The 14,392-nt window shown below is 36.6% G+C and overlaps 1 protein-coding gene across 3 annotated transcripts in view; it reads right to left on the reverse strand.

The window, feature by feature from the left end:
• BRWD3 (bromodomain and WD repeat domain containing 3) overlaps positions 1–14,392 on the reverse strand; it is a 118,160-nt gene that overhangs the window by 36,565 nt on the left and 67,203 nt on the right. For all 3 annotated transcript variants that reach the window (XM_058659224.1, XM_058659222.1, XM_004592786.4), the window contains exons 15-20: positions 10,821–10,955; positions 8,800–8,928; positions 7,316–7,541; positions 5,223–5,387; positions 2,629–2,815; positions 1,094–1,187 (exon numbers count right to left, since the gene is read on the reverse strand). In XM_058659224.1, the coding sequence (XP_058515207.1) occupies positions 1,094–1,187; positions 2,629–2,815; positions 5,223–5,387; positions 7,316–7,541; positions 8,800–8,928; positions 10,821–10,955 (936 nt within the window). The remainder of the gene's footprint in view (positions 1–1,093; positions 1,188–2,628; positions 2,816–5,222; positions 5,388–7,315; positions 7,542–8,799; positions 8,929–10,820; positions 10,956–14,392) is intronic.

Here is a 14,392-nt window from a genome sequence, read left to right on the forward strand (position 1 = left end):
CACTGGCTCAAGTTCCAATTGCTCCACTTCCAATCCACCTACCTACAAATGTGCCTGTGAAGTCAACAGATGGTCCAAGTGCTTGGGTCCCTACCACCAACACAGGAGACTAGGATGGAGATTCACGCTTATGCATTCAGCCTGGACTGGCTTAAGACATTGTGAGCAAATGGAGAGTGAGCTAGCAGATGGAAAATCTCTCCCTCGTCTCCCTCCTTGACTCTGGCTATCACTCTGCCTTTACATAAACACTTAAAAATAAAATAAAATAAAAAAACTGTGGAACAATGGATCACTAACAAAACTAAAAATCATTCTAGACTCTTAAGTTACCACATGTTACAGAAGTTGTGATTAGTTGTAGGAATAAGACCACACATTCCTTTGCTGCTTGTATGGTAAACATGAAAATATTAATTCGCTCATGTTATGCGTTTAACAGAGTACAAAAATCCTATTCACAGCTTAGTGGTTTCTACTGGAAATATGAATCCAGCACTTTCCATATGTACAGATCAGAATTTAATCCTACACGATGAGATAGGCCAGGAATGAGCCTGTGGCAATGGCAGCAATGTTGTATAAATGCTCAAAGCATAAATAATTTTGGCTGTACAGTTCATCCAATCTCCGCTGCAATTACTCAACTCTCTGTATAACATGAAAGCAGCAAAAGACAAGATAAAAATGAGTAAGTGTGGCCACGTTCTAATAAATCTTAATGAACAGAAACAGGATAGAGACTGGACTTAGCCCATGGGCCATAACTGCAAGGCTCTGGACTATATATTATTTGAGCATTTGCTTTGTACTATGGTTAGTGATCAAGCAATACTTTTAAAGTTAAATATATGGGAAAAAGTATTTTAATACAAGAATTCTATACCTACAGGGATATATTTCCTAGAGTTTTTGGAGGGAGGGGAGATAATAATGGGTTTGTGTAACATTATTCATAATAACCATGCATATTTCCTGTATTAATATACCCATTAAGATAATTAGTTAAAGCAAAATTGCTGCCTCTCAAAATTCTGATACCCGCAAATACTTGCAAATGATGGATTCTAAAGTACTCTAAAATGAAACATACCCTTTGAGCAGTGTAAGATGGCTTTTTCTTCTTTTCAACTGCATATAGACTAACCTCCAGGTCACCTTTCGCAGTTCGACACTCTTCCTGTACCCTAGTAACAAAGGTCAGAGCAACACAGAGTTACCAAAAAGGAAACTAATCTTTCAAGAGTCAAACAACCTAAATACTTCCACATGGAAAATTTGCCATTTTAACCACTTTATTTCAACATTCAAAATGTTGTGTAACTAACGACTTCCCTTACCTTTCCAAAATTTGTCACTAATTCAACAGAGAACTTAGTAACCAATAGGCAGTAAGTCCCCATTTTTCCCTTCCTTCATTCCATCATTTCTGATATACTTCATATCTCTATTGATTTACCTAGTCCAGATATCCCACATAACTAGAATCAAATACATGCCTTTTTGTCGGCCTCTTTAGTTTAACAAATTTGCAATATTTATACATATTGTGGCAGGTAACAATTTCCTTCTTCTTTATGGGTGGACAAAATTATATTTTATTAAGGTACATCACAAATTTTTATCCATTCATCTGTTGATGGACACTCCCGTTGTTTCTACCTTTTCTTACTATCAACAATGCTGCAATGAGCACTGATGCAACAGTATCCAGTTATACTTTGAAAATTTTGAATGAAGACTCTTTGGAAGTTGGCAGTGAATAAATAAATTAGCTATGTATTCTTTTTTCATATTATTGCTACCTACTTACAAGAGAAAGCAAAAGAAAGAAAAAATTGATTCAAATTAACTTTGCCAACATTTGGCTCATTTGGTAAAAGTTATAGGGAACTACTGTGCCTAGGGCGCTTAAGGAGCCATCTGATCAAATCAAAACTTTGTATGTTCTCTGCCAATGTTCTCTTTTCTAAATCTATGGGGCTATTTTTAAAAATTCGCGGAAAAACCTAACTAAAGAGAACTTTATTTCTGCTGCAGACATTTTTAAAATTCAATTTTTAAATAACGTACTTTTCACAAACTTTTTGAAGACCTTTCACGTTCTAACTGCTACTGATTTTATAGCAAACATTAGGGCGTAAAAATAATGTGTGATTATATGTTTCATCTAATGTATTTCAATTTCTTTGTATTTAAATCCTTTCATCTAATGTATTTAAATTTCTAAATATAATCTAAGTACTACAATTCAGAACAGATCTACACTGGCCTTCCCAGTTGCTACAAAATTCAATCGATGATCTTATCCTCAGAACCACATCTGGAATTAGGATTGCATTTATGTCATAATATATGACCTCAGATGACTTCTTACTTGATATTTGTATTCTTCTTACCTTGACCAGAGCTCATGCTTTGCATTTTCAGTATTTCCTAAAGCATTTATCACAAATCTGAACAAATTAAGGACACTCATCGAACCTTTTTGTTACAGACTACATGGAAAAACTAATACATGATTCAACAAATTTAAAAATGCATACCTTAACTACTAGGATAAAAAGGTATACTTTACTGAAAAAAAGGCCATAGATTTTTCTCCATAATGTTATGCTACTCACTTACCTACTGATCCCATTGTTGAGTTCATTGACTACCACTCTTCTGCTCCATGCCATGAGATCACGTTCAGTGGCCATCTGGCTACGAGGAGCATTGTTATGCATCTGCCGGACACCTTCAATCTGACCACTCCGTCGGAGCCCGACATTGGAGGCAGAAGATGATGTGTCTCTATTTGGACTTCTCAGAGCTAAAACAAAAATATGGGACAGCATTGCTTTTTGAGGAGATACATCAAAGTTTTCCAAGTCAGAAATATATAAAATAGGGAATTCAAAGATGGTACTACTAGAGATTATGTCATTGCTTTGTTTCCATTGTCTGTACTCAAATGAATAAAGCAGGCACTCAAACACGGCTTAGAATTTTGGTTTCTTCCAAAGTACTTTCGTATCTGGTACCTACTAAGCAGTCACTAAAAACAAAAAATATACTCAAAATGACTTGGAAGAGCCATAAATATTACTAATTCTAGGTCAGGATTGTGTTTTTTTAATATAAATTCTATTTTTTATATACCTTTAAAGTATTTCAGAATAAAGCATTGATGAAGCTCTCAAAATACTGTTAATGGTTTGAACAAAAGAATTTACACTGGCAAATAAAACACAAACAACCTAAACATGCGGCTGCTAAAATAAAAACAGGAAAAAATAAACAAACATTGCAAATAGATATCTGTGACCCCTATGACTAATGGCACTTCAAGACCATACAGAGAAACCGAGATTGAGGGGCTGACATGACAGCTGAATTGGCTAATCCTTCACCTGTAAGCACTACCAACCAGTGCCAGTTTGTGTCCTGGCTGCTCCACTTCCTATCAAGCTAGTTGTTTATGGTTGCTGTGGCCATTTGGAAAGTGACCCAGAAGATCAAAGATTTTTCCTTCCGTCTCTCCTCTCTATAAATTTGTCTTCCCTGTAAAAATAAATAAATCTTTGCTTAGAGACCAAAGGTCTTCCATCTGCTGGAGCTGAGCTGATCTGAAGCTAGCAGCCAGGAGCCGCCTTTGGGTTCTCACATGCAGGTGCAGGGTCACAAGGTTCTGCCACTGCTTTCCCAGACCACAAGCAGGGAACTGAACGGGAAGTAGAGCAGCCAGGACACGAACTGGTGCCCATATGCCACCCAGCACTTGCAAGGAGGGGACTAGCTAATTGAACCATCGCACCGGGCCCAATGAACAAATCTTTAAAAACATTGAAAATGTTGAATACTGATTTCATTAATGGATGTCTCCATCAGAGACATAAAAAATGTTTTTGTTTTAGAAACAAAGAACTTGTGTATATAAGACTATCAGCCCACTTATCTTGTTCCAGATTCTATAAAATTCATTTCAGATACTCCAAGTGATCCAAATGAATAAATTTTAATTTTATGGGAGGCTAAAAAAAAATCTGTAAAGAGGAAGAATGCTCTGTGAACCATCTCAAATTTACATCACTTTATTAATTACCATGAAACCCAAACTGCCATGTTGCCCAATTAAATTACTCTGATTAAACATAAAAAGAGCCACATCTGCCCAGATTTCCATGAAATGACTACATTTTGAAGCAAGACTAGTAACAGGATAAAACTGATTAAGTTTTATATAAAAGTCAGAAGCAAAGGGCACATTTCATAAAGCGAAGGAAAAGGCAACAACAGATGGGAATATTCATTTTAAAACAGTTGTCAGAGTGAATTCTTATGCTATTTAAAATCAAACTATTGTAAAACTGAATTCAGAGGGGTCTGTTTGACATATAGTAAAATAAGCCTCCACCTGAGGTGTTGGCATCCTCTATGGGCGCCAGTTCACATTGCACCTGCTCCACTTCTTATATACTAATGTGTCTGGGAAACCAGCAAAAATGACCCACATCCTTGGGCCCTGGAACCTTGCATCCACATGGGAAATACTGAAAATTCTCTAGGCTCCATGCTTCAGAATGCCCCACATCTGGCTGTGATGGTCATTTGAGGAATGAACCAGAGGGTGGAAGATCTCCTCTATAAACAGCCTTTCAAACATAAATCTTTTAAAAATGTTAATTCAGAAGTTGCATTTATATTCTCTAAAAGACTCCTTGTCTTCAGTATATTTTTGTAAATTTAAGAGCAGAGGGCGTTAACCTGCTTTCCTCAGAATAAAGGAGGATTAGTTTTTTGAGGGTGGTAATTTCTAAACTCAAGGTGGCTTTAGTTTTGAAAACTTTGCAGGTGAATCAACCAGAAAAAGGGCAAAAGTTTACGTTTTAAAAGTGAATATTGCAAATAAATTACTGAGTGGAAGAAAACAATATTTTAAAACATATAAGCTATATTTCTTAGGAGACACCAAGTCATTTTTCATCACAAATGATAATGGTATCTTAGCAACTTGATATATATTGATATCAAAGTCAATATTAACAAAAAATATCATTTGATTTATAAACATTTACACATTTAATTATTTGGTATAAGGAAAATAATTAAAATACATATTTTATATATACATACTTACGACCATTTAACAGAGTGTGATCTATTAATTATCTGGTACAAGGAAATAATTAAAATACATATTTCACAAATATATATTTTACAAATATATAAATGCTTACCACCATTAACAGAGTGTGATCTATTAACTGGTAAATTTGGAACATCTTCGTTGATCAGTCTCATATCTTGTTCTCTCTGTAACTCCCTTATTATTCCATCAAGAATGCTTTCATCTTGCTCAGCAGTTTGCTGCCCAATTACCTGTTCCACCACTTCACCATCACCTTAGAAACGAGATACAGTCACAAAATTACGTTTTAATATCACCAGCTTAATCTGCAACTTTTTATATAAAGAAAATAGAATCAACGTGCAAATAATGCATTGAAAACTATTCATAAAGAACTTTCAAACTGCTGATATGTCAGCTCATATGCTGTATATATCTACTCGTTCCAAATTAGGTATTATAAAGACCGTCTCACCATAAAAAAGTAATTATCAAAGTGAATCATGGACTTTACAAAATATATTTCTGCATAGTATATATGCAGAATTAATGGGAATAAAACTTGAAGATTTTGACAAGTTTAACCTCAAACAACCGAAATGTGAATATTTCCTTTCTCAGAGAAGTCAAAAGTACGGTCTTTCAAATACTGCATTTTGATAACAACTCAGTGTTGATAAGTAGAAAAACTAATTTACGATACATGATTACTTCTCAAAGACATCCTCAAATCTTTTCTTAAATACATTATGGCCTTATTTTTCCATTTGTCTTCCAGACACATTAAACATTATCTAATAAAGAAGTCTTCAGATTGTACAATGTGTGATAAATTACAAATTATTTTGCTCAACTGTTTTCAGTTTTATCTCCCATTTAATACTCACTTGGTTTCTTCTTCAATAAATTTAGCACCATGAGAGTGACTACAGGCAGATGTCAACCATCATTTCATTGTTCTACAAAGGTTTATGACATAGGATGTAAAGGGGAATTCTGGTTTTTCAATACTAAGGTCAAGTCAAGCCTTAATTTCCTAGTTCCCTAGCAAATAAAAATCTACTTGCAAATAAACACCTCACTAGCTTAGAAACGAAAAAAATTCTGTAAGTACCCAACTGAAATAGGAAAGCATTCTATAGGGCAGGGAACAGGAGGAGGTAGGGGTTGGAAATCACAGCATAAATAGTGAAAATATGACCATCAGAAAGAACAAGTGGCTTTGATAAAAAACAGATCACTCCTATGTTTTCTTCTACTATCTGTTCTATCATGTACCAATCAAATAACTGCATTTCAAACAGGAAAATTAGTAAATCACTAATTTGTGTTGTTTGAAGTTTCCTCTACTTGGGTATATTAACTATGAACTCTGCATTGAAGTATCAACACAATGGAATGGAATTTCACTACTTACAAACATTTGAGACATTAAGTTATTGCACTGAGGTCATCATTAAAAGTTAAGACCATACTTTTTGTTTTCAACAGGAATTGACCCCCCAGTCTCATGGAGATATTTAAACTCCAAAGGCCTATGCTAACTTATGGGACAGTAATGATGGAATATACCCCAATCCTGGTATCTAAAGGCAGGACTTTGGAAAGTGATTGGATTAGATAGCCAGGGTGGAGCTCCAAGAGAGAATTATGGATTATAATGAGAAGCCTCGAAGAGTGCTGCCAATGTCTCCCTGTTTCCTGGTTTGCCATGCAACATGCCAGCCTTTCCAGATGATTAAGACAAACTCATCCCCTCATGTGCACTGTGAATCTCCAAAACTGTAAGCTAGAGAAATAAACAAACCTTCTTTCCGTTGTAAGTACTCCTCTCAGACATTTCAGTTAAAGTAACAAAAAAGCTAACATAACATAGAACAGGGTCCTACTCACAGTAAGGATTTCTATCAACGTGATTCAACATATTCCCTGCTTGAGCATACAGTTCTGTTTGTCCTCACTCACTTCTCTGTGTTCAGGTGAGGTTAAAACAAAGTACTCTGATAAGGTAAAAAGCACAATGCAACAGAAATCCAATAGAAGTAGTAGGTGAAAAACAGAAGAGTGAACTCCAGAGTTTAGTGGTGGGTATATTATCGCAGAAAGAACAACAGCAAATCTATGATTTTTCATGGTTTAAATTTAAATGTCAAAGCTAAATACATGTGAAACAGTTTAATTTTACTTTGTCAAATAACATACCATTAGCTACATATCCCAGTTGTGGTATTAGTTGTTCATCTTTACAGTTTTCTCGTCCTGGTACTAGCCTTTGAAATTTTGTAGGATGAGGATTTCCATCAACATCCACCAAGAACGGAGGAGGCATAAGGTGAGGAGCTTGCTGGGTTTGTTCATCCAATACGTAGTTATTGGCGTCACGAATAAGAGGCCGATAATCCGTGTGGAAAAACATCTGATCTGGAATCTTGATGAGATTTATAGTATTACACATAGATGCAAAATTTGTGAATAAGCACCTGTTTTCATCCCTGGAGCAAATGCATTTTTCGTATCAGACAATTGTTGTATTCTCTTCTAGCCTTTGTGCCATAAAAGCACATTAAGAAATTCATTCCCTTCTCTCTAAAATCATACAATGTGCATGACTCTTTTTTTGGCCCTGGACCATATTTCTCTAAGTAAAAAAGGAAGAAATACTCCATTAGAAAATTATTTTTTATTAAAATTGCAAAAACCATGCAAACCTAACTATAACATTTTGCTTATTTTTATTCAAATGATAGACGAAATACACACAGAGACAGGAAAATATCTATCTCATTAAAAACACAAAAGGACAAAAGATCCAATGTTCTGAGACAACTTTGATTCAAGATACAAAGCGAAAAGATACACAGTTAAACAAGTATACACTCATAATTTCACAAATGGACGATATAATTAAGACTACAGTATCAGGAATCAATGAACTGCAATATGTATCTCCATTCCTGAGTAAAAGTTGGCCCCGAATAAAACTGTTAAATATACCGTGACAACATACTACTCTATCACTGCTTATAACTACGATGTTACGTCACATGTAAAGAACAGAACACTGGAATCAAGACTACAGCTCAAGGACTATATTATTGTGAAACACAAGGGACAAAGGGGAGGGGAAAGCCCTATACTTACAAAACTTCAAAATGGAAATAAAATTTAAAAAGTAAAAACAAAAATGCATTCAAAAGTGATACAAGTACTTAACCAATTTGAATGCACCTGAGTTTTTTTCCAACTCTAAAATTATATAATCTATCCAAAATTTATAGCTGACAGAATATAATGCACTGATTAAGTGAGCTTCCAAGGTATTTTAATGGTATCAATAATAAGTAAAATAGCCAGCCAAGAAAATAAGCACAACTAGTCACTTGCTGTTTATTCTCAGTTTACAAGGAGGGGATGCAATCTGGTAAAATTACTCCCCATTACTTCTTTAAGGCAGTACATTATATGGTATAATCAACAGCATCTCCCTGTACACTTTGCTGTATCTCAAAAGCCATTCACACTGCCATGTTTGATGTTCTGGAAAGATGGGAAGCTTAACCAAGAAAAGCAACTCTATTATTTAAGACCTAGTGACACATGACAATTCTTACAAGTAGAATTCAAATAAAATTTATGCATGATATAATCCCAAATTTCAGTCAACAACAAACATTAAATACACTAACCTTTTCATAGTATTTACTGCATCCAAAACCAAAAAGCAGCAAATGTCCATGAGAATCTGTGCAGGCAAAATGGTTTCCATCTGGTGAAAATTTACAATCAAACACTGCACCATGGCCTTGGCCTTCAATCTGGAATTCAGAGAATATTCTTTAAGTCACAATACAATTAATTTTTACAGACGCAGCCAATAACCTCAACTGGTTAATACTTTACACATACTCTGGCTTCTGTAGCCAAAACTTTACTGAAAACAGGAAGGCTTTGAAAGTAATTAAACAGTCCCATTCCAATGAATGGAATTCAATCACTGCTACCAACATCATACCCTATGAAATACTAGAAGTTTAAAAAGATCTGAACTTGGGGCCAGTATGGTGGCTCAACAGCCTAATCCTCCACCTTGCAGTAGCAGCATCCCATATGAAGCCTGGTTCTGGTCCCAGTTGCTCCACTGCCAATGAAACTCCCTGCCTACATCCTGGAAAAGCTGCGGATGATGTCTCATGTCCTTGGGACCCTGCACCCATGTGGCAGACCCTGAAGAAGCTCCTAGCTCGTGCCTTTGGAATGGCTCAGATGCAGCCACTGTGGCCATTTGGGGAGTGAACCTGCGGACAGAGGCTCTCTCTGACTCTCCTCTCTGTAAACTGGTCTTCCAAATAAAAATAAAATCTTAAAAAATATATAAGCACAATCAAGTTAACAAAACTGCTATCTCAGCAAAGATACTACCCATCATCATATCAAAAACCAAAATGCAAGTAAGTTTTAACCTTTTAACCTAGCCATTCCATAATGAAACATACAAATCAATTTTAACAACAAAAGAAGGTAGATATTATTGTTATGGATTCCAAAAAGTCTATACAAGCAATATTCAAGCCAAACAACAAATTAGAAATGTTTAACTAGAACTATGCTCAAAAAGGGCCTTGTGAAATGGTTCAGTAGATAAATCCTCACCTAGCATGTGCCAGATTGTGTCCCAGCTGTTCCACTTCCAATCCAGCTCCCTGCTTGTGGCCTGGGAAGGCAGTAAAGGATGCCCCAAGACCTTGGGACCCCTACACCAGACCTATAACAAGCTCCTGGATCCTGCCTTCAGATCAGTTCATTTCAGCTCCAGCCGATGTGGCTACTTAGGGAGTGAACCAGAAGATAGAAAAATCCTTCTCCTTGTTTCTCCTTCTCTCCGTAAATCTGACTTTCCAATAAAAATAAAACAAATCTTAAAAAAAAAAAAAAAAAAAAAAAAAAAAAAGGACTATGCTTAAGTGGTTGGGACCACGGCACAGCAAACTAAGCCTCTAACTGCAGTGTCAACATCCAGTATAGGTGCTGGTTTAAGTCCTGGCTCTTCCACTTCTGATCCAGCCTACTGCTTTAAGGCCTGGAAAGCAGTAGTGGATGGCCCAAAGCCTTGGACCCCTGCACCCACATGGGAGACCTGGAAGAAATTCCTGGTTTCATGGCTTTGGAATAGCTCATCTCCAGCTGTTACAGCCATTTGCGGAGTGAACCTGTGGATGGAATAGATTCCGTGTAGCTCTACCTTTAAAATAAAATAAAGCTTAAAAAAAAAAAAAACCCACATAAAATACAGAGGATGCAAGTAACCCCACCACAAAAGAAATGTATTCTAATGGGAAACAGACAGATTACCAAACCTTCCCATAATTTGTAAGGAATACAATCAATGTTGTAATTCACAAATTAAGATCATACTTCAAATAATAAACTTCTTGTGCTTTTAAATAAGTATTAACTGCAAAACTGAATACATTTGAGTTTCTGGACTTTAGAGTTAGAGACCAGGATTTGCAAAATGCTAACACAGGAATTACAGAGTCACTGAGAAAGGCCTAATTTTCAACTGCCTCTACTCAGGTTTTCAGTCATTCCCTAAAATGTTTTACTGAGCTAAAAACCGATAGCAAGAGGTCCTTCTGTAAATCAGACTCTAATTGCAAAATTATCATTTAAGAACACTAATTTTAATAGGAACATAGATTTTCCTTACCATGTTAAAATAATTTCGAATTTTGGTCCCTCTATCAAGGTCCCAAATAAAAATGTTCCCATCATGGCCCGCTGAAAGTATGATTCTCTGATCAAACGGATGTGCTTCTAAAACAAATACTTCATCATCATGTCCCTGTGATTAAAAATAAAATTATAATGAAAAGTAATGCCAATGATCTCATTGATTCGGCCAAAAGTTCCTGGCAGTACGATCAACCTGGTTTAGGTAAATTAATGCATATAAATTTAACAGCATTTATTACATGGACATTACATTAACAAAATAGCAAGGTGGCTCTACCCATAAGCAAGTGTGTGGTTTGGTTCTGCAGGGGGGTAGACTGGGGAGGGCCATGCCAATCTTAGTCCAATGCCATGTGCAGGAGCCAGGCTGGAATATGGGTTATGTCAGAGCAGGATATCACTCCTACCAGTTTGGAAGAGTCAGGGATGGGAGCAGATTGGGCAGGGCTAGGCTGTAGCACCCACCAGCAAAAACTGGGACTAGGGGCAGGCCAGAACAAGGCAGGCTGCAATGGCAAAAGTCAAGGTGGGAGACAGGGCTAGACTCCAGAACCCACTGGTCTTGAGAGCCAAGGTGGATGTAGGACGGGCTGGACTAGGTCTTGATACAAGCTTAACCATGCGAGAGCTGTGTTTGGGCATGGAGTAGTTGTGTCTGGGCTGAAACACCCAACAGTAAGTACTAGAATGGGTGTAGGACAGTTGGGCAAGGGCATTGTTCCTGCCAGGACAGGAGATGGACGAAGTCAGCCTGGATGAAGGGCCCACAGGTGTACACAAATTCTGCCACTGAGAGGAGACCTATTTGAGGAGTCTGGGGAACCTCCTTTGTCAGGATGCAGTCCCTGCAGGTGAGTGTAAGAATCAAGATTGGGAGCAGCCCAGACCAGGCCAGGTTATGGGCATATGTGCAGCTCAAGACTGGGGGCTGGCCAGGCTGGGTCAGTCATAACACCCATGGGCAGATCTGACAACCAGAACAAGATGCTGGATAGAACAGTTCAAGCCACAACACCAGCCAGTTCACATTTGGCCAGGCCTGGGTGTTGGCTGGGCAGGGCTAGGTTGCAGCACCCACCAGCATGAGCTGGAATTGGGGGCAGACCAGGCTTTTAAATTTTAAATGGTTGTTTAAAAGAAAACCAACCAAACAAAAACCAACATAAAAAACAAAGAAGATGCAACAGAAACTACATGTGCAAAGTTTAAAACATTTACAATCTGGCCTCTCAAAGAATTTTGCCAATACCTAATTTAGATCACTAATGATTTTTCTTAGACTTAAGAGCTGGCTAGAAGGCATATGATTTTAACAGGCTCCAAGTCTTAGAAGAGTAGAGAGAGAACACTCTGAATCTGCCTTTTTCTCTGGGACATTACCAGTACACCATACGTTAGGAGCCTCTAGAAATGAAGTTCATACGGTGAACTTCAAACATGCATTTTAATCTCAAATCATGGTACAAAAATATAAATACTACTGTATTACCATTATGGACAAACACACAGCTTGTAAAAAGACAGTTGCAGAAAATTTACCCAAGCTCTTCCAACTAACTACTAAGGAAGTTCTTTCCTTACTTTAACAAAACTCCATGCTTAACAATCATTCTGGCATAGTAAATATTTTGTCATGTTCTTAGGTAGTTATTAGTAAAATCACCTTGTTAGATTCAAATGATAAAAACACAACTGTTTCAGTAAGTTTTGGGGGAAAATCTTTTAAATGAAAATCATGTTTTAGGTCATGTGTCTTGGAAAACGCTTGGAAAGTGGATCGTAGGAGACACAAAGGCTAATCAAAATCATTTCAGTCCCAAGATTATCATCTGGCATATTTGTACTTAATAAGCAGAGTTCTATTTCGTTACACCACCTCCACCACAAAATCTAAATTATTATGAGCGCAAAACAATGGCTCAATGGCTAAACCCTTTCTTTGCATGCACCAGGAACGCAAAAAGGAGCTGGTTCGTGTCCCGACTCCATTTCCCACCTGCACAATCTACAGCACATCTATCGCATTCCATTCTATCCCGTCTACCACAGCTAGAATTACAAGGTATTTTTCATAAGCAAAATTCATAAGCAATTCCATAAAACTCTTCAATGGTTTCCTACCGGTCTTCTAACAGATCCTACAAGACCCTATATATTCTGGTCCCTGTTAACTTCAATCTTTTCTGGTGTGACTTTTCTCTGTGCCTTACTTCAGGACCTTTATACATGTAGTTCCAGACTCCTTGAAGGAATTTAAAACCCCCAAGAAAATAACAGATAGTGACAAACACTGATAAAAATACAGCAAGTTGATCTAATGATACAAAGACTGGAAAGGTATCTTGAATTAATTGATGAAGGAAAGCCTAATCCAAAAAGTACATCCCAAAAGAATTCTAGGTATCCATTCTCGCTTGTTTTTAAATCCTAAGCAAAACTTTTACTTTCCTGGGAGGCTTTCTCTAAACCCCACTCCTAAGGTTTGGACAGCTTGGAAGAAGCTTGCATAGTCTCTTGTACTTTCCCTTCCTTAACATTTATTTGATTAAAATTTGTTCCCACTTAACAGCCTGTTAACCCTAGCAGGAAAGGGGTCTGCTTAAGTTACCATTCATTCCTAACATCTAATTCAGTGTCTTGAACTGAGATGATGGTCAAAAAGCATTTGCTGAATAGAAGACTTTTTTGAGCCCAACTGAGACCCTAATATGAAAATAGCTATAAATGAAAAATTAAGTAATACATCAAAATTAAGTAGACTTGACTGTTACAAGGATGTCTCTTCTAAAATTTCTTCAGTAAAATTTACTGAAAACAGATGTAAAACCATGGAAAGAGCCACAAAACAGAAATCTAAATTAAGGTACTTATTAAGATAGAATTTTACATGAATCTGTAAAACCAATGATGACAGGAGAGTTTTTGAAATTCTGGTTTTAGACAAACTTGTACTATTTAATACTGTAGCCGCTAGCTACATATAACTGCTAAATGAAATGCAGCCAGTCCAAACTAGATATCTTTACATTGAAATATACACTAAATTTCAAAGGTTCAGCATTTTAAAAAGTAATATAAAATAGTTACATTATAATTTCCTTACTAATTGCAAATTAGAATGCTATTATTTTGGAAAGTGCATTTTTAAAATTATTTTTACTTGCAACATTTTAATTTTGTAACTACACCTACCAGAAAAATTAATAATACATATATGTTCTACATTGTCTTCCCACTGGGAGCATACTGATACAGACATTTTTGAAAGACGAATCAAGCAAACAATCCAGTTTTTTACCATACATACTAACAGATAGTTCATATCAAGGAATACGGAAAGCCAAAAGTAGATAAGCACTGACTCAAAGATAAAAGGAAAAATTAATTTTACTCAGGGAACAGGACTCGGGAAGGCTATTGAAAGATCAACTGAAACAACTCCCGAAATCAAACAAATCTTTAGAAACCTCAGAGGTGTTAAGCTGAGGTTATCTCATACAGAGTCAAATAAGGATGACACATGCTATGGGATCAAAGAGTAGCTGA

This window comes from Ochotona princeps, chromosome X (genome assembly GCF_030435755.1).
Source record: "Ochotona princeps isolate mOchPri1 chromosome X, mOchPri1.hap1, whole genome shotgun sequence".
Classification (NCBI taxonomy): Eukaryota; Metazoa; Chordata; class Mammalia; order Lagomorpha; family Ochotonidae; genus Ochotona; species Ochotona princeps.